Source organism: Salmo salar, chromosome 19, assembly GCF_965601325.2.
Source record: "Salmo salar chromosome 19, fSalSal1, whole genome shotgun sequence".
In the NCBI taxonomy this organism is placed as follows: Eukaryota; Metazoa; Chordata; class Actinopteri; order Salmoniformes; family Salmonidae; genus Salmo; species Salmo salar.
In genome coordinates this window covers 68,873,011-68,899,247 of record NC_138309.1, presented here as the reverse complement: position 1 = coordinate 68,899,247, position 26,237 = coordinate 68,873,011, and the positions used below count along the sequence as shown (strand labels likewise).

The 26,237-nt window shown below is 43.1% G+C and overlaps 1 protein-coding gene across 7 annotated transcripts in view; it reads left to right on the top strand.

The window, feature by feature from the left end:
• Positions 1–26,237, top strand: part of si:ch211-180a12.2 (uncharacterized) — a 67,637-nt gene that overhangs the window by 25,715 nt on the left and 15,685 nt on the right. For 5 of the 7 annotated variants that reach the window (XM_014159295.3, XM_014159294.3, XM_014159293.3 and 2 more), the window contains 4 exons: positions 885–1,046; positions 1,881–2,216; positions 3,764–3,814; positions 4,593–4,847. In XM_014159295.3, coding sequence (XP_014014770.3) covers positions 885–1,046; positions 1,881–2,216; positions 3,764–3,814; positions 4,593–4,847 — 804 coding nt within the window. The remainder of the gene's footprint in view (positions 1–884; positions 1,047–1,880; positions 2,217–3,763; positions 3,815–4,592; positions 4,848–26,237) is intronic. The other 2 variants (XM_014159296.3, XM_014159292.3) reach the window with 1 other exon arrangement.

Genomic DNA, 26,237 nt, shown 5'->3' with positions numbered 1-26,237 from the left:
TATACCTGTAAGATTTATTGGAAGATGTATTCTATTTAATTAGATCTGCTTTCATATTGTTGAGTAATGGAATACAATGATCTTTATATATTTGTTGTTTGTTGTCACTTATTAAGCATCCTAAGTATTAAAAAAAGTGGTGTAGATCATCATTTATTTTATTTTTCCTATTGCCATTATTTAGTTTTTTCCAAATAAATTTTATATCCAGATTTTTTGGTATTCAGATTTTATTTTTAGCAAAGGGGCATTGAGTTTTCAATATTGGTCAGGTATATCAAGAGATCATCATCAAATAGGTTTAGTTTATAGGGGCCTCCCGAGTGGCGCAGTGGTCTGTCTAGCTGTGCCACTAGAGATCCTGGTTCCAGTCCAGGCTCTGTCGCTGCCGGCCGCGACTGGGAGACCCATTGGGCGGCGCACAATTGGCCCAGCGTCATCCGAGTTAGGGAATTTTTTGTCCGGCAGGGATGTTCCTGTCCCATTGAGCACTAGTGACTCCTGTGGCGGGCCAGGTGAAATGCATGTTGACACGGTCGCCAGGTGTACGGTGTTTCCTTTGACACATTGGTGCGGCTGGCTTCTGGGTTAACCACAAAATCGAAATTTTGCAATGGTCATTTCAATCTCAATCTCCGGACTTGTAGTTTGAACCTGTAGTTTGAATTGAAGAGGGTAGTCCATAAACACAGACGCAGGATACAGTCTTTTTTTCTCATCTTTATCAAGGGTGCCATAATTTCAGACCCCACTGTATGTATATAATTGCGCTTTTATTATGAAGTTTTGTAACACCACTAGTCTCAGAAAATTGTGTTCATATCACCACTGACATCTATCTCCCTCTCCTCTTTCTCTGTCCCTCTCCCTTGTTCCCTCCCCAGAGAAGCAGAAGTTTCTAAATGTATCAGGGATCATTCTGCCTCCCCGGGTCATTGTGGGTCAGAAGGGCAGGGTGACCATCAGTGTGGAGGGGAGAAGGGTGGACAGGGTCCAGACCACCTGGTTCCTCAATGACACCCCCATTTCAGACACCTCACACACAGGTAGAGCCAAACCACAATATGTCACATAACATATTATAAGCTTTATTCTAAGACATTTTAGAGGCCCATTCATGATTATAATATGTTATAAAGCATTATACTATTATAAAGCATTATAGCATTATATACACTCTACAACATATGTATTTGGACAGTGAAGTTACATGTTTTTATGTGACAATACTCCAATGTATATTAAGTAGTCAAAAGTTTAGCATTTGGGGGTAGATGCATAAAATAAGTGCTTTCATTTTAAAATGGTAAAACGGATATGTATGAAAATATATTCAAATTAATTGTGACACTATGTACTGTTGCCTCATATGAAACATTTGATTTCAAATCCAAAATGCTGGAGTATAGAGACAAATTGAAAATGCTTCACTGTCCAAATGCATATTGTGTTGTGTATATACACATAGAGCCAGCCCACAATGTCTCTTTTGGTAACACTTTAATTACAGTCTACAGGTATAAAACATTATAATACAGTTAGAAGGTATTGTAAGACATGGCATAAGCATGTATTATGTCTTATTATCATCTCATAATGATCCTGACTGAATAACTGACAGAATTTGTATAGAATTTTCAGCCAGTTTAAAATGTCCTACATAGAGAGACAACAGTAAGCACCATAAAGGCTCATACAAGTTCTAAAGTATTATACAAGTAATTATACAAGGACTTTTAATTAAGTGAAGTATTACTTTATTTTGTCATTTATTTAGCATTTTGCTTTTGTGCAGTACATTATCTTAAGTAACTCGCTGCCTTTTGTCTTTTTCATTACATAATTCTACTAACAAATATTGTCGAACATCAAATGACCAGAATCCCGTCCCACATTCAAAGCGTATGCTAACAACACTAACTTTCTCCGTAACCAACTAAGCACCATGCTTCTACCCTACGGTCTCACTCTCACCTCCCCAGTCTCGGAGAAGGGTCCCCTGCTGCTCCCTGGTGGCGACGTGGGCTATTACAAGCTGCACACCCAGGGCCCGCTGCACTCGACGGGGGACAGCAGCAAGCAGCGACTGCTGTCCTCGCTCTCCTTCATCCCCCTGATCTCCATCCACAAGGGGGCAGTGTTCAAGTGCCAGGTGTCTTATGTGGGGAAAGACAAGGTTGTGGTGGAGAGGGTGTCAGACAAGTTCACCATATTGGGTAAGGGACAGCTCTCGCACCAGGGTTGGTGTCAATTTGCTTCAATTCAGGATTTTTTTTTAAATGAAAATGGAATTGAATACATCCCTGTCTCTTTTACAGAAACACTGTCTTTTATTTTTTCTCTTCCTTCTGTCTCAGTGTACAGTGCCTTCAGAAAGTATTCATACCCCTTGACTTATTCCACATTCCACATTATAGCCTGAATTCAAAATGGATTAAATAAAATAAAAATGACACCCATCTACATACAATGCCCCATAATGACAAAGTGAAAAAAAATGTATATATTTTTGAAAATTGATTAATAGAGAAATACCTAATTTACATATTAAAATCACCTTTGGCAGTGATTACAGCTGTGAGTCTTTCTGGGTAAGTCTCTAAGAGCTTTCCACTCCCGGATTGTACAATATTTGCATATTATTATTTTTAAATTCTTCAGGCTCTCTCAAGTTGGTCATTGATCATTGCTAGAAAGCCATTTTCAAATCTTGCCATAGATTTTCAAGCTGATTTAAGTCAAAACTGTAACTAAGCCACTCAGGAACATTCAATGTTGTCTTTCTTGGTAAGCAACTCCATTATATTTGGCCTTGTGTTTTAGGTTATTGTCCTGCTGAAGTGTCTGAAGTGTCTCAGTGTCTGTTGGAAAGCACACTGAACCAGGTTTTCCTCTAGGATTTTTCCTGTGCTTAGCTCTATTCCATTTATTTTTATCCCCCCCAAAAACCCTAGTTCTTGTCGATGATAAGTATACCCATAACATGATGCAGCCACCAGCATGCTTGAAAATATGATGTTGTGTTGGATTTGCCCCAAATTAATCTTTTGTATTCAGGACATAAAGTTAATTTCTTTGGCACATTTTTTTGCAGTTTTACTTTAGTGCCTTATTGCAAATAGGATGCACGTTTTGGAATATTTTTATTCTGTACAGGCTTCATTCTTTTCCTTCAGTCATTTAAGTTGGTATTGTGGAGTAACTATAATGTTGTTGATCCATCCTCAGTTTTCTCCTATCACAGCCATTAAACTGTAACTGTTTTAATGTCACCATTGGCCTCATGGTGAAATCCCTGAGCGGTTTCCTTACTCTCCGGCAGCTAAGGTAGGAAGGACGCCTGTATCTTTGCAGTGACTGTGTGTATTGATATACCATCCAAAGTGTAATTAATAACTTCACCATGCTCAAATCTGTCTTTGAATCTGTCTTTGAAATTCACTGCTCAACTGTGGGACCTTAAAATGATCTGTATGTGTTGGGTACAGAGATGAGGTAGCCATTCAAAAATCATGCTAAACACTATTATTGTAGAGCGTGAGTCCATGCAACTTATTATGTGACTTGTTAAGCACATTTTTACTCCTCAACTTCAATTTTTTTCTAAGAAACATAATTCCACTTTGACATTATGGGGTATTGTTTGTAGGCCGGAGATTTAAAAAAAAATCTAAATTTCATACATTTTAATTTCAGATTGTAACACAAAGGTGGAAAAAATACTTTAAAATGACTTGTCCTGTCCTGTCTTACTTTTCTTCAGCTCCCCCCAAGGTCTCAGAGATTCAGCTCACAGAGGCAGGTGATGACTCCGGTAAGATGAACTCAAGTTCATTTTAAATACAAATGAAAGTACACTGCATATCTGTCACAGTATCCACAGAAAATGGTGCCCCTCCTCGGCCGGGCGGCGCTCGGCGGTCGCCGTCGCCGGTCTACTAGCTGCCACCGATCTATGTTCTGTGTTCGTTGTGTTTTGTCTGTTTAAGTCCGCACCTGTTTCCGTTTCTGTAATTAGTAGGGGGGGTATTTAGTTTCTTCCTTGTGGTTTGTGTTTTGTGCGGGATTGTTTATTCGTCAGCGGGCAGGTCTGTGAACGTTTTGTGTTTTTTGCACATTTTTCCCCAGCGGATTCTCGCTAGAGGAATGTTATATTTGCCGGGCTGCGCCCCGTGCGTATCTTTGTTTTCTCGGGGTTAACTGTGTTCCCGTGTGGTCTCTGGGCACACCCTATGCCCTTTTGTTACGCCGAGTGGTTTTTTGGGTGAAATAAATATACCGTTCTACGGCACAACTGGACAACGTCTCCTGCGTTTGACTCTGCCTTTTCCTCCTGCCTTACGGAATTGTGACAATATCAGGATTGGAGTCAATTCCATTTCAACTTGACGAATCGCGTATTTAACAGTCTTGTATAATATAGCAGACATTTTTATCCAAAACGACTTACAATACAGTCCGTGAATTTTTGTTTTGTTTTTTGATTCCTGTGGTAATTAAACACACAACCTTGGCTCTGCCAGTGCTGCACTGTTACCAACTGACCCACACAAGTCTATTCGCTGCATGTCTCTTTCCACTCTCTCCTCCAGGTGTGGTCACCCTGACCACCCAGGCCTCGTGCTTCCATCCAGACATCATCACCTTCCGTTGGTTCTGCCAGGGGGGCGAACTGAGCCCCGTGGCTTCCCAGGCCCTGTCTGCCCCACGGCCCGACACCCAGGGCTTCTTCTCGGCCATGAGCCAGTGCAAGCTGCCCCGCGCCGAGCTGGAGCACGGCGGCACCAAGGTGTGGGTGAGCGTCCATCACATCGCCCTCAAGCACCCCGTCACCCGCGAGACCCGAGGTGAGAGGAAGGTGGTGTTTGTGAGGGTTAAAGGTGTATTATTTGTTAACTTACCTTAAATATAGTTTATGGAAAAGGAGAGACTGCAATCCAAGCTTTGGTTTTATTTACCTACGAGTCCACAGACTGCTTTTAGGCTAAGGAAACAAATACATAATTTCATAATTTGGGTCAACTACCCCTTTAAGGGAGGAGGGGCAGGAGTATTGACATATTTAGTGTCTTTTTCCACAGAAGTTTCATAAATGTAACATAAATAGGTGTGAGGAATGACCAATGTTCCCTCTAAACTGTTGCGCAGCTCCCTTGGACTGCCACCCAGAAATAGACCTATCAGCCCACAGAGGGGAAGCATGAGATTGCAATTCACTCAACTTTCTAGAGCTGTGGTCACTAGGCATTCCTAGTCAATCTGCGAACATTCCTGTAAAAAAAAAAAAAAAACTACGATAAAACCTTGTGTTCCTATTTTCTTTTTTTTTTCTCTCGGGCTGTTGGTGGTAGGTGCACCCAATTCAGCTGCACTGCAGCACCGGGTAGGTGAGCTGTTGCCATTTTGAACCATTTCATTTGTCTGAAGGTATGAACTCTACCTTCCCAGCAGGCCCAGAGAGCAAATCAACTGCACTACAGGCCTACCGCTGACCAATCGGATGGCTCAGATGACCTGTCTGCAGTAAGGTAGCAGGCATAAAAGAAAGCTACAGCAAAGTTGATACTGTGAGATTTCAAATCATTTAAAACCATGACTAGAGAGACTGTCAACGAATACAGCAAAGAGATGCAGTTTTTAATTGGAATTCAACACTTTTATAAGCCATAAAATGCGCTTTCTTCCTATTTCCTCTCAGCGCTACAACAAGTACTGCAGCAGTAACATGCTGACCACACCCACGAGCATTGCAAAATAAATGTACACATGCATGTTATTCAATCATTTCATCCAAACTGCTAGCGCGCATTTTGATTTTGTCCATTCACACCAGACGCGATCAGGACATGCAGGTTGAAATATCAAAACGAACTCTGAACCAAATATATTAATTTGTTGACATACATGGCAATTTAGCTAGCAAGCTTGCTGTTGCTAGCTAATTTGTCCTGGGATGTAAACATTGGGTTCTTATTTTACCTGAAATGCACAAGGTCCTCTACTCTGACAATTAATTCACAGGTGAAAGGGTAAACCAAGTTTGTTTCTAGTAATCTCTCCTCCTTCAGTCGTCTTCTTCTTTGGATTTTTTTATGGCGGTTGGCAATCAACTTTAAGGTGCATTACCGCTAGTAACTGGACTGGAGTGTGGACCTCAGTTCATCTGTCAATCACCCACGTGGGTATATGCTCCTAAAAACCAATAAGGAGATGGGAGAGGCAGGACTTGAAGCGCGTCAAGCTTCAAAATAGAACCAAGTTCTATTTTAGCACCTGGCTATGCAGATGCTCGTTTACACACGCAAGCAGTTTGGATTAAATGATTGAATAACATGTATGTGTACATACATTTTCCAATGCTCGCAAACGTAATGCGAGCATTGTGGTCAGTTACACGTTTCGACCTTTCCCCAAATTAATATAAACTCAGCAAAAAAAGAAACGTTCCTTTTTCAGGACCCTATCTTTCAAAGATAATTAGCAAAAATCCAAATAACTTCACAGATCTTCATTGTAAAATCTTCACTGTTTCCCATGCTTGTTCAATGAACAATAAACAATTAATGAACATGCACCTGTGGAACAGTCGTTAAGACACTAACAGCTTAGACGGTAGACAATTAAGGTCACATTTATGAAAGTTTAGGACACTAAAGAGGCCTTTTTACTGACTCTGAAAAACACCAAAAGAAAAATGCCCAGGGTCCCTGCTCATCTGAGTGAACATGCCTTAGGCATGCTGCAAGGAGGCATGAGGACTGCAGATGTGGCCAGGGCAATACATTTCAATGTCCGTACTGTGAGACGCTTAAGACAATGCTACAGGGAGACAGGATGGACAGCTGATCGTCCTCGCAGTGGCAGATCGCGTGTAACAACACCTGCACAGGATCGGTACATCCGAACATCACACCTGCGGGACAGGTACAGGATGGCAACAACAACTGCCCGAGATACACCAGGAACGCACAATCCCTCCATCAGTGCTCAGACTGTCTGCAGTAGGCTGAGAGAGGCTGGACTGAGTGAGGGCTTGTAGGCCTGTTGTAAGGCAGGTCCTCACCAGACATCACCAGCAACGTCGCCTATGGGCACAAACCCACCGTCGCTGGACCAGACAGGACTGGCAAAAAGTGCTCTTCACTGACGAATCGCAGTTTTGTCTCACCAGGCGTGATGGTCAGATTCGCATTTATCGTCAAAGGAATGAGTGTTACACCGAGGCCAGCACTCTGGAGCGGGATTGATTTGAAGGTGGAGGATCCGTCATGGTCTGGGGCAGTGTGTCACAGCATCATCGGACTGAGCTTGTTGTCATTACAGGCAATCTCAACGCTGTGCGTTACAGGGAAGACATCCTCCTCCCTCATGTGGTACCCTTCCTGCAGGCTCATCCTGACATGACCCTCCAGCATGACAATGCCACCAGCCATACTACTCGTTCAGTGTTCTGCCATGGCCAGCGAAGAGCCCGGATCTCAATTCCATTGAGCATGTCTGGGACCTGTTGGATTTAGGGCTAGGGCCAGGGCCATTCCCCCCAGAAATGTCCAGGAACTTGCAGGTGCCTTGGTGGAAGAGTGGGGTAACATCTCACAGCAAGAACTGGAAAATCTGTTGCAGTCCATGAGGAGGAGATGCACTGCAGTACGTAATGCAACTGGTGGCCACACCAGATACTGACTGCTACTTTTGATTTTGACCCCCCCCCCCCTTTGTTTAGGGAAGTATTATTCAATTTCTGTTAGTCACATGTCTGTGGAACTTATTCAGTTTATGTATCAGTTGTTGAATCTTGTTATGTTAATACAAATATTTACACATGTTAAGTTTGCTGAAAATAAACGCAGTTGACAGTGAGAGGACGTTTCCTTTTTTGGTGAGTTTAGTTAGTTCAGAGTTTGTTTTGATAATTCAACCTACGTGTCCTGATCGCATCTTGTGTGGAGGGACAAAATCAACATGCACGCTGTGGTGGAAAAAGTACTCAATTTTCATACTTGAGTAAAAGTAAAGATGCCTTAATAGAAAATGACTCAAGTGAAAGTTACCCAGTAAATAAATAAAAATAAAAAGCTAATTTTTGAAATGTATGCTCACTCAGCTGTGCTTCACAAGTAATACAACAACGGATCTATTACCGGTGTGATCATATACAGTGCATTCGGAAAGTATTCAGAACCCTTGACTATTTCCAAATTTTGGATTCTGAAATGTATAAAATAAGCAATTTTCCTCATCAATCTACACACAATACCTAATAATGACAAAGCGAAAACAGGTTTTTAGAAATGTTTGCAAATTTATTACAAATAGAAAACAGAAATACCTTACTTATATAAGTATTCAGACCCTTTGCTATGAGACTCGAAATTGAGCTCAGGTGCATCCTGTTTCCATTGATCATCCTTGAGATGTTTCTACAACTTGATTGGAGTGTACCTGTGGTAAATTCAATTGATTGGACATGATTTGGAAAGGCACACACCTCTCTATAAAAGGTCCCACAGTTGACAGTGCACATCAGATCAAAAACCAAGCCATGAGGTCAAAGGAATTGTCTGTAGAGCTCCAAGACAGAATTGTGTCGAGGCACATATTTGGGGAAGGCTACCAAAAAATGTCTGCAGCAATAAAGGTCCCCAAGAACACAGTGGCCTCCAGCATTTTTAAATGGAAGAAGTTGGGAACCACCAAGAATCTTCCTAGAGCTAGTGATAATGCACCTTCCTGAGCAATCAGGGGAGAAGGGCCTTGGTCAGGGAGGTGGCCAAGAACCCGATGGTCACTCTTAGAGAGATCCTGAGTTCCTCTGTGGAGATGGGAGAACCTTCCAGAAGGACAACCTTCTCTGCAGCACTCCACCAATCAGGCCTTTTATGGTAAAGTGGCCAGACGGAAGCCACTGCTCAGTAAAAGGCACATTGCCAAAAGGCACCTAAAGGACTCTCAGACCATGAGAAACAAGATTCTCTGGTCTGATGAAACTCTTTGGCCTGAATGCCAAGAGTCACATCTGGAGGAAACCTGGCACCATCCCTACGGTTAAGCATGGTGGTGGCAGCATCATGCTGTTGGGATGTTTTTCAGCGGCAGGGACTGGGAGACTAGTCAGGATTGAGAGAAAAATGAATGGAGCATAGTACAGAGAGATCCTTTATGAAAACCTGCTCCAGAGCGCTCAGGACCTCAGACTGGGATGAAGGTTCACCTTCCAAAAGGACAGCAACCCTAAGCACACAGCCAAGAAAACACAGAAGTGGCTTCGGGATAAGTCTCTGAATGTCCTTGAACCCGATCAAACATCTCTGGAGAGACCTGAAAATAGCTGTGTACAGACACTCCCCATCCAACCTGACAGAGCTTGAGAGAATCTGCAGAGAAGAATGGGAGAAACTCCCCAAATACAGGTGTGCCAAGCTTGTAGCATCAAATCCAAGAAGACTCAAGGCTGTAATCGCTGCCAAAGGTGCATTTTATTTGACCTCATTTAGCTAGGCAAGTCAGTTATTTACAATGACGACCTACCAAAAGGCAAAAGGCCTCCTGCAGGGACGGGGGCTGGGATTAAAAATAATAATTTAATCAAAATATAGGACAAAACACACATCACAACGAGAGACAACACAAAACTACATAAAGAGATACCTAAGATGTCAATATAGAATGGCAGCAACACATGACAACACAGTATGATAGCAACACAACATGAAAACAACATGGCAGCAACACAACATGGCAGCACTTAACATGGTAGCAGCACAAATCATGGTACAAACATTATTGGGCACAGACAACAGCACAAAGGGCAAGAAGGTAGAGACAACAATACATCACGCAAAGCAGCCACAACTGTCAGTAAGAGTGTCCATGATTGAGTCTTTGAATGAAGAGATAAAACTGTCAAGTTTGAGTGTTTGCTGCAGCTCGTTCCAGTCGCTAGTTGCAGCGAACTGAAAAGACGAGCGACCCAGGGATGTGTGTGCTTTGGGAACCTTTTAACAGAATGTGACTGGCAGAACGGGTGTTGTATGTGGAGGATGAGGGCTGCAGTAGATATGTCAGATAGTGGGGAGTGAGTCCTAAGAGGGTTTTGAAAATAAGCATCAACCAGTGGGTCTTGCGACGGGTATACAGAGATGACCAGTTTACAGAAGAGTATGGAGTGCAGTGATGTGTCCTATAAGGAGCATTGGTGGCAAATCTTATGGCCGAATGGTAAAGAACATCTAGCCGTTCGAGAGCACCTTTACCTGCTGATCTATAAATTACGACTCCGTAATCTAGCATGGGTAGGATGGTCATCTGAATCAGGATTCGTTTGGCAGCTTGGGTGAAAGAGGAGCAATTACGATAGAGGAAACCAAGTCTAGATTTATCTTTAGCCTGCTGCTTTGATATGTGCTGAGAGAAGGACAGTGTACCATCTAGCCATACTCCCAAGTACTTGTATGAGGTGACTACCTCAAGCTTTAAACCCTCAGAGGTAGTAATCACACCTGTATAATGAGGAATTAAGACCAGTCTGAATGAGTGCTGCGTGACCTTTGTTTTGGAGGTGTTCAGAACAAGGTTAAGGGCAGAGAAAGCTTGTTGGACACTAAGAAAGCTTTGTTGTGGAGAATTTAACACAAAATCCGGGGAGGGCCAGCTGAGTATAAGACTGTATCATCTGCATATAAACGGATGAGAGAGAGCTTACTACTGGCTGAGCTATGTTGTTGATGTAAATTGAGAAGAGCGTGGGGCCTAGGATCGAGCCTTGGGGTACACCCTTGGTGACAGGCAGTGGCTGAGACAGCAGATGTTCTGACATTATACACTGCACTCTTTGAGAAAGGTAGTTAGCAAACCAGGCCAAAGACCCCTCAGAGACACCAATACTCCTTAGCCAGCCCACAATAATGGAATGGTCTACCGCGGGTATTCCCAAACTGGGGAATGCTGTCGGGGGTACGCCAAATAAAAATGTGATTCACATTTAAAAAAAAATATATATTATATTTTCCAATGGGGCTATACATTTGGGTGAGGTTTCTTTCTCGCCTGAGTAGCCTCGTTTCACTGCTAAAAATAACATTTTAACCACCTTGTCACGTCCTGACCAGTATAAGGGTTATTTGTTATTGTAGTTTGGTCAGGACGTGGCAGAGGGTATTTTGTTTATGTGGTTCGGGGTGGTGATTTATGTAGTAGGGTGTTTGATTTATTATTTCCGGGTTTTGGTCTATGTTCTATGTTTTGTATTTCTATGTTCTTTCTGGTTTGTTGTATTTAATGTTTAGGTTGATGTGGGGTTGGACTCTCAATTGGAGGCAGGTGCTTTCTCGTTGCCTCTGATTGAGAGTCCTATATATGGGTAATTGTTTGGTTTGGTGTTGTGGGAGATTGTTTCTTGTTTTGCCTGTGTGAGCCTTACAAGACTGTTTTGTTGTTTGTGTGTTCTTTGTTTTGTTGTTTTTGGTGGTCTCTTCATTTAAAATAAATGATAAGATGAGCATCCACATTCCTGCTGCGTTTTGGTCCTCCATTCCAGACGACAACCGTTACACACCTAGTGTTCAGCGAAAAAAAACACAATGTGAAATACAGGTAGCCTAGTCAAATAATTAACATCCAATCACATTAACCGTTACACTCTCGCGGGAATTCCACTAACGGTCCGTATATAGCTAAACGTAGCTTCTGCTCATTCCGTTTGTCGAAAATGGATAAATGGTTAAAAAGAAGTAAGGCCCGCGTCCATAGAGACACATACCAGCTCTACTGGTAGTATTGCTACTACCAGCAGTACTACAACTGCACCTGTTGACGACACAAGTTGTTCTGCTTCCACGAGCACATCCAATACTAGCATCAGTAATTCTACATTTGTTGTCAGCCTAGCTAGCATAGACACTGACAGTTGTGAATCTGATGCAGCCAAAGAGCTACTACCCCCTTACCCGGGAAAGCACCAAACAACAGACAGGGACGTTGGACCATCGAAGAGGTGCAAATGTTATTAGAACTACATTGATTTGGGGATCACTTATATTGGGAGTAGTGCCTTTCCTCAGCCAGAGTGTGTTATATGTGCAAAAGTACTATCTCACAACTCGATGAAACCTTCACTCTTGCGCAGACATTTAGAAATAAAACATGCCAATTTGAAAAATAAGCCACAGGAGTTGTTTGAGCGAGAATTAAGACTACTTTCGAGTAGTAAGACATGTGTAAAAGCAACAGATACCATTAATAAGAAGGGCTAGATGCGTTTTGTATGATGAGCTACCGAGTGGCTAGGACTGGCAAGACTCATACTATTGCGGAGGTCTTAATTCTTCCTACTGCCGTGGATATGGCTGGGACAATGCTGGGGGAAAAGGCCCAAAAAACTATACAGACAATATCTTCATCAAACAACACTGTTTCATGACGCATCAGTGACATGGCAGGAGATGTTTTGAAACAATTACTTGTGTATTTTCTGCACTATGGAATGATATGGGCAGCGACCATGTAACGCTTTTACAACATACAGAAGTGCGCTGGTTATCAAGAGGCAAAGTATTGACACTTTTTTTTAAATTGAGAGATGAGCTTAAAGTTTTCTTTACTGACCATCCTTTTCACTTGTCTGACTGCTTGCATGATGACGGGTTTCTCACACGACTGGCCTATCTAGGTGATGTTTTTTTCTCACCTGAATGTTCTGAATCTAGGTTTACAGGGACTCTCCGCAACTACAGTTGAAGCCAGAAGTTTACATACACTTAGGTTGGAGTCATTAAAACTAATTTTTCAACCACTCCACAAATGTCTTGTTTACAAACTACAGTTTTGGCAAGTCGGTTAGAACATCTACTTTGTGCATGACACAAGTCATTTTTCCAACAATTGTTTACAGACAGATTATTTCACTTATAATTCACTGTATCACAATTCTAGTGGGTCAGAAGTTCACATACACTATGTTGACTGTGCCTTTAAACAGCTTGGAAAATTCCAGAAAATGATGTCATGGATTTAGAAGCTTCTGATAGGCTAATTTACATAATTTGAGTCAACTGGAGGTGTACCTGTGGATGTATTTCAAGGCCTACCTTCAAACTCAGTGCCTCTTTGCTTGACATCATGGGAAAATGAAAAGAAATCAGCCGAGACCTCAGAAGAAAATCCACCTCCACTCTGGTTCATCCTTGGGTGCAATTTCCAAATGCCTGAAGGTACCATGTTCATCTATACAAATAGTACGCAAGTATAAACACAATGGGACCACGCAGCCGTCATACCGCTTAGGAAGGAGACGCGTTCTGTATCATAGAGATGAACGTACTTTGGTGCGAAAAGTGCAAATCAATCCCAGAACAACAGCAAAGGACCTTGTGAAGATGCTGGAGGAAACAGGCACAAAAGTATCTATATCCACAGTAAAACGAGTCCTATATCGACATTAATCTTAAAGGCCGCTCTGCAAGGAATAAGCCACTGCTCCTAAACCGCCATAAAAAAGCTGGACTACGGTTTGCAACTGCACATGGGGACAAAGATCGTACTTTTTGGAGAAATGTCAGATGAAATGTCCGATGGAAACAAAAATAGAACTGTTTGGTCATAATGACCATGGTTATGTTTGGAGGAAAAAGGGTCGCGTCTTGCAAGCCGAAGAACACCATCCCAACCGTGAAGCACAGGGGTGGCAGCATCATGTTGTGGGGGTGCTTTGCTGCAGGAGGGACTGGTGCACTTCACAAAATAGAGCAGAAATCAGTGAAACAGATATCAGAGCACAAGTCAAAATTGGGGCTAGTAACAGTAGATGGCCCAGGGTGTACATGCACATTTCCAGATATCATCAACAGTAATACAATCAAGGCACGGCAGAGGACAGGGAGAGCTCTGCAGTGCTGATTTATGACATTTGAATGTGCATTAGATGGAAACAAGATCATATTATACAGCAATTTCATCAGGCAACATGTATACAAAGCCGGTGAGAGGTGGTTAGAATAGGATGGGAGGCCAAGAGTTTGTGTAACCAATAGAGAGTCAGAGTCCCGAGTGTGGGAACAAACAGTCTGTCCCACGGTTGGGTAAACAAGAAAGTTCATAGTCAACAAAGCATGCAGGAGTCATGAGGCAAATAGCAAAATGCACAAGAGAAGAAATATAACGACTTGGGGCTAGCCATTGTAAGTTCAGAGTCACCCTAACAGTGCCTGTGTGTTGGAGGCGAGAGAAAGCTCGGGAGAGAGGGTGGAGTGTGGTGGGGGTACCTGTACCAGACAGGGGGAGACAGGCCAGGGCAGACTGTGAACAGATCGCCAGGTGGAATCCAAGCAGCAGTGCAGCAGGCAACGGGAGTAGGTGTCACACCCACTTGGGAGAAGCTTTTTTCTGGAGGCAGATTTCTTGTAGAAAATGCCATTAGATGGTCTCTGAACGGCAGGAGGGGGCTTCAAGGCCTCTGGATTTGGGTGGGGTAGCCTGCCATTTGTCGGGCTCAAAGGCCCTCTCACTTCACACGTCAGTGCTAATTGAAATTGTATCTGGTCTGTCTGGTCTGTCTCAGTTCCAGGTTAGATGGTAGCTTGGTAGTATTAATCCTTCCAGGTAATTTTGTCCAAACTTAGGTTGTAGGTTTGAAGTTTTGATCTGGAGTGAAGGTTATGCTGTGGAGGGTAGTGTCCTGTATATGTCCCTACCAAAAACCAAAGTTGATCTAACTCCAAATCTATCTTTTTGTAAAAAACATGTTGAAAAACGTGAGAGCTCACATGCAGCTGTTTCTCTCTCCCTCTCCGAAAATTGGATAATGTTGCATCGGCTTACGTTTTTTGAGTCATGTAAAAAAAAAAATCTGATCTTGGCTTGCATTTTGACTCAAAGTGATCTTGACTCAGAAAAGGTTGGTGAACACTGTTCTAGAGTGTTTCCTGTTAACACTATCAACGTTTCCCTATACTGTGACAATTGGGATCGAATCAGTGCAATTTTAGCCACTTTCAATGCAACATACCGAAACAAAACGAACTACGCAAGAGATTTTGTTGTCGGCAGAACGCATCGGAGTAGGATTCTATTGCATTGATACACTACTCAGCCCAGACAAGTTTACACAGACCGGTGGCATAAACAATCAAAGCTGCAGTAGGCAGCTAGACCATACAAATAGACCATTTCCATATGTGACTCATCACCTGGATTCGGTCTTATGTAGCAACATTTGAATTTCTGTTTTTTACATTGGATAAAAGTAGAGACTCAGAGCTACAAAATGGTATATCATACACTGCATTTGAGGAAACAATGGGAAAGTAATTCTGCTTTGAAAGTTGATCAACTTGTAAACTCACTTTTGAGAGAACCGTCTTTCAATGTTTTGGTACTACTATTGGAGAGGCCTTTGTCAAAATAAATTTTATTGGTCACTACAAATGGTTAGTAGATGTTAATGCGAGTGTAGCAAAATGCTTGTGCTTCTAGTTCCGACAGTGCAGTAATATCTAACAAGTAATCTAACAAATTCACAACAACTACCTTATACACACAAATATAAAGGGATGAATAAGAATATGTACATATAAATATATGGATGAGCGATGGCCGTGCGGCATAGGCAAGATGCAGTAGATGGTATAGAATACAGTATAATCATATGAGATGAGTAATGTAGGCTATGTAGACATTATTAAAGTGCCATTATTTAAAGTGACTAGTGATACCTTTTATTAAATCCATTTATAAAAATAGATTTAAAAAAAGAAATATTTCACCTTTATTTTTTATTTATTTTATTTCACCTTTATTTAACCAGGTAGGCAAGTTGAGAACAAGTTCTCATTTACAATTGCGACCTGGCCAAGATAAAGCAAAGCAGTTCGACAACATACAACAACACAGAGTTACACATGGAGTAAAACAAACATACAGTCAATCATACAGTAGAAAAATAAGTCTATATACAATATGAGCAAATGAGGTGAGATAAGGGAGGTAAAGGCAAAAAAAGGCCATGGTGGCAAAGTAAATACAATATAGCAAGTAAAAACACTGGAATGGTAGATTTGTAGCAGAAGAAAGTGCAAAGTAGAAATAGAAATAATGGGGTGCAAAGGAGCAAAATAAATACAATAAATAAATAAATACAGTAGGGGAAGGGGTAGTTGTTTGGGCTAAATTATAGATGGGCTATGTACAGGTGCAGTGATCTGTGAGCTGCTCTGACAGCTGGTGCTTAAAGCTAGTGAGGGAGATAAGTGTTTCTAGTTTCAGAGATTTTTGTAGTTCATTCCAGTCATTGGCAGCAGAGAACTGGAAGGAGAGACGGCCAAAGGAGGAATTGGCTTTTAACCAGGTAGGCTAGTTGAGAACAAGTTCTCACTTACAACTTCGACCTGGCCAAGATAAAGCAAAGAATTTCGACACATACAACAACATAGAGTTACACATGGAATAAACAAACATACAGTCAATAATACAGTAGAATTTTTTTTTAAAGTCTATATACAGTGTGTGCAAATGAGGTAAGGCAATAAATAGGCCATGGTGGCGAATTAATTACCATATAGCAATTAAACACTGGAATGGTAGATGTGCAGAAGATGAATGTGCAAGTAGAGATACTAGGGTGCAAAGGAGCAAGCTAAATAAATAAATACAGAATGGGGATGAGGTAGTTGGATGGGCTATTTACAGATGGGCTATGCACAGGTGCAGTGATCTGACAGCTGGTGCTTAAAGCTCGTGAGGGAGATATGAGTCTCCAGCTTCAGGGATTTTTGCAGTTCGTTCCAGTCATTGGCAGCAAATAACTGGAAGGAAAGGCGGCCAAAGGAGGAATTAGCTTTGGGGGTGACCAGTGAGATATACCTGCTGGAGCGTGTGCTACTGGTGGGTGCTGCTATGGTGACCAGTGAGCTGAAATAAGGTGGGGCTTAACTTCTCTAGGGCCAGTGGGACAATTTCGTCCCACCTACGTAACAGCCAGTGGAATCCCGTGGCGCGTTATTCAAATACCTTAGAAATGCTATTACTTCAATTTCTCAAACATATGACTATTTTACACCATTTTAAAGACAAGACTCTCGTTAATCTAACCACACTGTCCGATTTCAAAAAGGCTTTACAACGAAAGCAAAACATTAGATTATGTCAGCAGAGTACCCAGCCAGAAATAATTAGACACCCATTTTTCAAGCTAGCATATAATGTCACATAAACCCAAACCACAGCTAAATGCAGCACTAACCTTTGATGATCTTCATCAGATGACAATCTTAGGACATTATGTTATACAATACATGCATGTTTTGTTCAATCAAGTTCATATTTATATCAAAAACCAGCTTTTTACATTAGCATGTGACGTTCAGAACTAGCATACCCCCCGCAAACTTCCGGTGAATTTACTAAATTACTCACGATAAACGTTCACAAAAAACATAACAATTATTTTAAGAATTATAGATACAGAACTCCTCTATGCACTCGCTATGTCCGATTTTAAAATAGCTTTTCGGTGAAAGCACATTTTGCAATATTCTAAGTAGATAGCCCGGCATCACAGGGCTAGCTATTTAGACACCCACCAAGTTTAGCCCTCACCAAAGTCAGATTTACTATAAGAAAAATGTTATTACCTTTGCTGTTCTTCGTCAGAATGCACTCCCAGGACTTCTACTTCAATAACAAATGTTGGTTTGGTTCAAAATAATCCATAGTTATATCCAAATAGCGGCGTTTTGTTCGTGCGTTCAAGACACTATCCGAAAGGGTAAAGAAGGGTGACGCACCCGACGCGTTTCGTGACAAAAAAATTCTAAATATTCCATTACCGTACTTCGAAGCATGTAAACCGCTGTTTAAAATCAATTTTTATGCCATTTTTCTCGTAAAAAAGCGATAATATTCCGACCGGGAATCTGTGTTTTAGTACAGAGAGAAAATAAAAACATGGGGTCGCCTCGTGCACGCACCTCAGTCTCATTGTCCTCTGAATGACCACTTACCAAAGGCGCTAATGTTTTTCAGCCAGGGGCTGGAATTACATCATTCAGCTTTTTCCCGGGTTCTGAGAGCCTATGGGAGCCGTAGGAAGTGTCACGTTACAGCAAAGATCCTCAGTTTTCAATAAAGAGAGTCAAGAAGAACAAGAACTTGTCAGACAGGCCACTTCCTGTAAGGAATCTTCTCAGGTTTTTGCCTGCCATATGAGTTCTGTTATACTCACAGACACCATTCAAACAGTTTTAGAAACTTTAGGGTGTTTTCTATCCAAAGCCAATAATTATATGCATATTCTAGTTTCTGGGCAGTAGTAATAACCAGATTAAATCGGGTACATTTTTTATCCGGCCGTGTAAATACTGCCCCCTAGCCCTAACAGGTTAACCTAGCAAAGACTTGTAGATGAGCTGGAGCCAGTGGGTTTGGCGACGAGTATGAAGCGAGGGCCAGCCAACGAGAGTGTACAGGTCGCAGTGTTGGGTAGTATATGGTGCTTTGGTGACAAAACGGATGGCACTGTGATAGACTGCATCCAGTTTGTAGAGTGTTGGAGGCTATTTTGTAAATGACATCGCCAAAGATGAGGATCGGTAGGATAGTCAGTTTTACAAGGATATGTTTGGCAGCATGAGTGAAGGATGCTTTGTTGCGAAATACGAATCCGATTCTAGATTTCATTTTGGATTAGAGATTCTGAAGGAGAGTTTACAGTCTAACCAGACACCTAGGTATTTGTAGTTGTCCACATATTCTAAGTCACAACCGTCCAGAGTAGTGATGCTGACATATGGGCAGGTGCGGGCAACGATCAGTTGAAGAGCATGCATTTAGTTTTATTTGCATTTAAGAGCAGTTGGAGGCCATGGAAGGAGAGTTGTATGGTATTGAAGCTCGTCTGGAGGTTAGTTAACACAGTGTCCAAAGAAGGGCCAGAGGTATACAGAATGGTGTCGTCGACGTAGAGGTGAATCAGAGAATCACCAGCAGCAAGAGCGACATCATTGATGTATACAGAGAAGAGAGTCGGCCCGAGAATTTAACCCTGTGGCACCCCCATAGAGACTGCCAGAGGTCTGGACAACAGGCCCTCCGATTTGACACACTGAACTCTATCAGAGAAGGTATTGGTGAACCAGGCGAGGCAATCATTTGAGAAACCAATGCTGTTGAGTCTGCCAATAAGAATGTGGTGATTGACAGAGTCGAAAGCCTTGGCCAGGTCGATGAATACGGCTGCACAGTAATGTCTCTTATCGATGGCGGTTATGATATCGTTTAGGACCTTGAGCGTGGCTGAGGTGCACCCATGACCAGCTCTGAAACCAGATTGAATAGCAGAGAAGGTACGGTGGGATTCGAAATGGTCGGTGATCTGTTTGTTAAGTTGGCTTTCGAAGGCCTTAGAAAGGCTGGGTAAGATAGACATAGGTCTGTAACAGTTTGGGTCTAGAGTGTCTCCCCCTTTGAAGAGGGGGATGACCACGGCAGCTTTCCAATCTTTGGGAATCTCAGACGATACGAAAGAGAGGTTGAACAGGCTAGTAATAGGGGTTGCAACAATTTCGGCAGATAATTTTAGAAAGATAGGGTCCAGATTGTCTAGCCCGGCTGATATGTAGGGGTCCAGATTTAGCAGCTCTTTCAGAACATCAGCTATCTGGATTTGGGTGAAGGAGAAATGGGGGGGCTTGGGCGAGTTGCTGTGGGGGGTGCAGGGCTGTTGACCGGGGAAGGGGTAGCCAGGTGGAAGGCATAGACAGCCATGGAAAAATGCTTATTGAAATTCTCAATTACAGTGGATTTATCGGTGGTGACAGTGGTTCCTATCCTCGGTACAGTGGGCAGCTGGGATGAGGTGCTCTTATTCTTCATGGACTTTACAGTGTCCCAGAACTTTTTGGAGTTTGTGCTACAGGATGCAAATTTCTGCTTGAAAAACCTAGCCTTAGCTTTCCTAACTGCCTGTGTATATTGGTTCCTAACTTCCCTGAAAAGTTGCATATCACGGGGGCTATTCGATGCTAATGCAGAACACCACAGGATGTTTTTGTGCTGGTCAAGGGCAGTCAGGTCTAGAGACAAACAAGAGCAATATCTGTTCCTGGTTCAAATTTTTTTGAAAGTGGCACGTTTATTTAAGATGGTGAGGAAGGCACTTTTAAAGAATCACCAGGCATCCTCTACTGACGGGATGAGGTCAATATCCTTCCAGGATACCCGGGCCAGGTCGATTAGAAAGGCCTGCTCGCTGAAGTGTTTTAGGGAGTGTTTGACAGTGATGAGGGGTGGTCGTTTGACCGCAGACACATTACGGATGCAGGCAATGAGGCAGTGATCGCTGAGATCTTGATTGAAAACAGCAGAGGTGTATTTGGAGGGCAAGTTGGTTAGGATGATATCTATGAGGGTGCCCGTGTTTACGAATTTGGGGTTGTACCTGGTGGGTTCATTGATAATTTGTGTGAGATTGACGGCATCAAGCTTAGATTGTAGGATTGCCGGGGTGTTAAGCATGTCCCAGTTTAGGTCTCCTAGCAGCACGAGCTTTGAAGATAGATGGGGGGCAATCAATTCACATATGGTGTCCAGGGCACAGCTGGGGGCAGAGGGTGGTCTATAGCAAGTGGCAATGGTGAGAGACTTGTTTCTGGAAAGGTGGATTTTTAGAAGTAGAAGCTCGAATTGTTTCGTTACAGACCTGGATAGTATGACAGAACTTTGCAGGCTATCTCTGCAGTAGATTACAACTCCGCCCCCCTTTGGCAGTTCTATCTTGTCGGAAAATGTTATAGTTAGGTATGGAAATTTCAGGGTTTTTGGTGGTCTTCCTAAGCCAGGATTCAGACATGGCTAGGACATCCGGGTTGGCAGAGTGTGCTAAAGCAGTGAATAAAACAAACTTAGGGAGGAGGCTTCTAATGTTAAAATGCATGAAACCAAGGCTTTTACTGTTATTGAAGTCAACAAATGAGAGCACCTGGGGAATAGGAGTGGAGCTAGGCACTGCAGGGCCTGGATTAACCTCTGTCACCAGAGGAACAGAGGAGGAGTAGAATAAGGGTACGGCTAAAGGCAATAACAATTGGTTGTCTAGTACGTTTGGAACAGAGTGTAAAAGGAGCAGGTTTCTGGGTGCGATAGAATAGATTCAAGGCATAATGTACAGACAAAGATATGGTAGGATGTGAATACAGTGGAGGTAAACCTAGGCATTGAGTGATGGTGAGAGAGATATTGTCTCTAGAAACATCATTTAAACCAGGTGATGTCACCGCGTGTGTGGGGGGTGGAACTAAAGGGTTGGCTAAGGCATATTGAGCGGGACTGGAGGCTATACAGTGAAATAAGACAATCACTAACCAGAACAGCAATGGACAAGACATATTGACATTAGGTAGAGGCATGCGTAGCCGAGTGATCATAGGGGCCCAGTGAGTAGTGAATCTGGCTGGAGACACGGCGATTCAGACAGCTAAGTTGCTGAGGCTAGCAAGCTAGCAGAAGGGCCTTAAAGGGACGTCGCGACGGAAGATGTCTGTTAAAGCCTCCTCGTGTGGAGCTTCTTCATCAGTTGTGATGGATTAGTAGGGTTCCGTGTGGTAAAGGGGTCCAGTCCAATTGGCAAAATAGGTATAGTGGCCCAAAAATTCAGCTAACAGTCCGATATGCTCTAGACAGCTAGCGGGCCGCAGCTAGCAGGCTTGCAGATGGGCATTCAGTTGACATCGCGACGGAGGGGCCAGTTGAATAACCCCCTCGGGCAGATTACGTGGGTAGTCCAGTCGTGAAGGATCGGCGGGGCTTTGTACCGGCAGTAAAAGGGGTCAAGGTATAGGTATTGTAGCCCAGGAGTGGCTGATAGGCCCCTTCAGCTAGTCGGGAGATGGGCCTAGCATGGGCTAGCTCCAGGCTAATTGGTGCTTGCTTCGGGACAGAGACGTTAGCTGCAATCCGAGTGTCTACTCCTGGCTATCTAGCTGCGACGATCCAGGTGAAAAGCTTCAGAGCTTGCGGTAGGAATCGGGGATATAGAGAGAAAATAGGTCCAGTATGCTCTGGTTTGAATCGCATTGTGCAAACTGGCGAGGGTTTTCCGAGCTAAACGTTAGCTGATGACCGCTAGCAGTGGTTAGCTGACTACTAGCAAGTTAGCTGGTTAGTTAGCTGGCTAGCTGCTGTTGGGGGTTCCGATTCAGAAGTAAAGAAAAATACTTTAGAAAAAAGCAGATACACACCACATTGGGTGAGGCGGGTTGCAGGAGAGTATTTTGATGTTGAGGTTTAGAAAAATCTAAAAAGATATGCGAAGAAAAAATATATAAAAGATATATACATGGGACACGACAAATATGTCTGACTGCTACGCCATCTTGGTTATAATGTATTAAAGTGCCAAAAGATTTGAGTCTGTATGTTGGCAGCAGCCACTCTGTTAGTGATGGCTGTTTACAGTATTGAGCCTTGAGATAGAAGCTGTTTTTCAGTCTCTCGGTCCCAGCTTTGATGCACCTGTACTGACCTCGCCTTCTGTATGATAGCGGGGTGAACAGGCAGTGGCTCGGGTGGTTGTTGTCCTTGATGATCTTTTTGGCCTTCCTATGACATCGGGTGCTGTAGGTGTCCTGGAAGGCAGGTAGTTTGCCCCCGGTGATACGTTGTGCAGACCGCACTATCCTATGGAGATCCTTGCGGTTGTGGGCGGAGCAGTTTCCGTACCAGGCGGTGATACAGCCTGACAGGATGCTCTCGATTGTGCATCTGTAAAAGTTTGAAGGTTTTAGGTGACAAGCCACATTTCTTCAGCTGTTGCACCTTCTTCACCACGCTGCCTGTGTGGGTGGACCATTTCAGTTTGTCCGTGATGTGTATGCCGAGGAACTTAAAACGTTCCACCTTCTCCACTACTGTCCCGTTGATGTGGATGGGGGGTGCTCCCTCTGCTGTTAAATGAAGTCCATGATCATCTCCTTTGTTTTGTTGACGTTGAGTGAGAGGTTATTTTCCTGACACCACACTCCGAGGGCCCTCACCTCCTCTCTGTAGGCCATCTTGTTGTTGTTGATAATCAAGCCTACCACTGTAGTGTCGTCTGCAAACTTGATGATTGAGTTGGAGGCGTGCTTGGCCAGGGAGTACAGGAGAGGGCTGAGAACGCACCCTTGTGGGGCCCCAGTGTTGAGGATCAGCGGGGTGGAGATGTTGTTTCCTACCCACACCACCTAGGGGAGGCCTGTCAGAAAGTCCAGGACTCAGTTGCACAGGGCGGGGTCGAGACCCAGGGTAATGATGAGTTTGGAGGGTACTATGGTGTTAAATGCTGAGCTGTAGTCAATGAACAGCATTCTTACATGGGTATTCCTCTTCTCCAGGCGGGATAGGGCAGTGTGCAGTGTTATGGCGATTGCGTCGTCTGTGGACCTATTGGGGCGATAAGCAAATTGGATTGGGTCTAGGGTATCAGGTAGGGTGGAGGTGATATGATCCTTGACTAGTCTCTCATAGCACTTCGTGATGACAGAAGTGAGTGCTATGGGGTGATAGTCATTTAGTTCCGTTACTTTAGCTTTCTTGTGAACAGGAACAATGGTGGCCATCTTGAAGCATGTGGACAGAGCAGACTGGGATATATTGAATATGTCCGTAAACACACCAGCCAGCTGGAGGGCGCATGCTCTAAGGACACTGCTAGGGATGCCGTCTGGGCCGGCAGCCTTGCGAGGGTTAACATGTTTAAATATTTTACTCACGTTGGCCACGGTAAAGGAGAGCCCACAGGCTTTGGTAGCGGGCTGTGTTGGTGGCACTGTATTGTCCTCAAAGCGAGAAAATAAGTTGTTTAATTTGTCTGGGAGCAAGACCTCGATGTCCACGACAGGGCTGGTTTTCTTTTTGTAATCCGGGATTGACTGTAGACCCTGCCACATACAGTTGAAGTCGGAAGTTTACATACACCTTAGCCAAATACATTTAAACTCAGTTTTTCACAATTCCTTTACATTTAATCTGAGTAAAAATTCCCTGTCTTAGGTCAGTTAGGATCACCACTTTATTTTAAGAATGTGAAATGTCAGAATATTAGTAGAGAGAATGATTTATTTCAGCTTTTATTTCTTTCATCACATTCCCAGTGGGTCAGAAGTTTACATACACTCAATTAGTGTTTGGTAGCATTGCCTTTAAAATTGTTTAACTTGGGTCAAACGTTTCTGGTAGCCTTCCACAAGCTTCCCACAGTAAGTTGGGTGAATTTTGGCCCATTCCTCCTGACAGAGCTGGTGTAACTGAGTCAGGTTTGTAGGCCTCTGAGCTCGCACACACTTTTTCAGTTCTGCCCACAAATGTTCTATAGAATTGAGATCAGGGCTTTGTGATGGCCACTCCAATACCTTGACTTTGTTGTCCTTAAGCCATTTTTCCACAGCTTTGGAAGTATGTTTGGGGTCATTGTCCATTTGAAAGACCCATTTGTGACCAAGCTTTAACTTCCTGACTGATGTCTTGAGATGTTGCTTCAATATATCCACATCATTTTCCTTACCTCATGATGCCATCTATTATGTGAAGTGCACCAGTCCCTCCTGCAGCAAAACACCCCCACAACATGATGCTGCGCCCCCGTGTTTCACGGTTGGGATGGTGTTTTTCGGCTTGCAAGTCTACCCCTTTTTCCTCCAAACATAACGATGGTCATTATGGGCAAACAGTTCTATTTTTGTTTCATCAGACCAGAGGACATTTCTTCAGAAAGTACGATCTTTGTCCCCATGTGCAGTTGCAAGCCGCAGTCTGGCTTTTTTATGGCAGTTTTGGAGCAGTGGCTTCTTCCTTGCTGAGTGGCCTTTTCAGGTTATGCCGATATAGGACCCGTTTTACTGTGGATATAGATACTTTTGTACCTGTTTCCTCCAGCATCTTCAAAGGTCCTTTGCTGTTGTTCTGGGATTGATTTGCACTTTTTGCACCAAAGTACGTTCATCTCTAGGAGACAGAACGCATCTCCTTCCTGAGCGTTATGACTGCTGCGTGGTCCCATGGTGTTTATACTTGCGTACTATTCTTTGTACAGATGAACATGGTACCTTCAGGTGTTTGGAAATTGCTCCCAAGGATGAACCAGACTTGTGGAGGTCTACAATTGTTTTTCTGAGGTTCTGCTGATTTCTTTTGATTTTTCCCATGATGTCAAGCAAAGAGGCACTGAGTTTGAAGGTAGGCCTTGAAATACATCCACAGGTACACCTCCAATTGCCTCAAATGATGTCAATTAGCCTATCAGAAGCTTCTAAAGCCATGACATCATTTTCTGTAATTTTCCAAGCTGTTTAAAGGCACAGTCAACTTAGTGTATGTACACTTCTGTCCCGCTGGAATTGTGATACAGTGATTATAAGTGAAATAGTCTGTAAATAATTGTTGGAAAAATGACTTGTGTCATGCACAAAGTAGATGTCCTAACCGACTTGCCAAAACTATAATTTGTTAACAAGACATTTGTGGAGTGGTTGAAACACTTAGGTTGGAGTCATAAAAACTTGTTTATGTAAACTTCCGACTTCAACTGTACGTCTCGTGTTTGAGCCGTTGAATTGAGACTCTACTTTGTCTCTATACTGATGCTTTGCTTGTTTGATTGCCTTGTGGAGGGAATAGCTACACTCTTTGTATTCGGTCATGTTTCCAGTCTCCTTGCCATGATTAAAATCAGTGGTACGCGCTTTCAGTTTTGCACGAATGCTGCCATCAATCCACAGTTTTTGGTTAGGGAAGGTTTTAATAGTCACAGTAGGTACAACATCACCGATGCACTTGCTAATAAACTCGCTCACCGAGTCCACGAATACATCAATTTTGTCTGAGGCTACTTGAAACGTGGAATCCGATTGGTCGGGGGGGATATACATGGCTGTGACTATAATCTAAGAGAATTCTCTTGTTAGATAATGCGATCGGCATGTGATTGTAATGAATTCTAGTTCAGGTGAACTCCTGTATGTTGTTATGATCACACCATGAGTCGTTAATCATAAGGCATACACCCCCACCCTTCTTCTTTCCAGAGAGTTGTTTGTTTCCGTCGGCGCGATGCGTGAAGAAACCGGGTGGCTGTACCGACTCTGACAACATATCCCGAGAGAGCCATGTTTCTGTGAAACAGAGAATGTTACAATCTCTGAAAGGCAACTCATGCCCTAATTCTGTCCTCCTTGTTGTCTAGGGATTGGACATTGGCGAGTAATAGGCTCAGA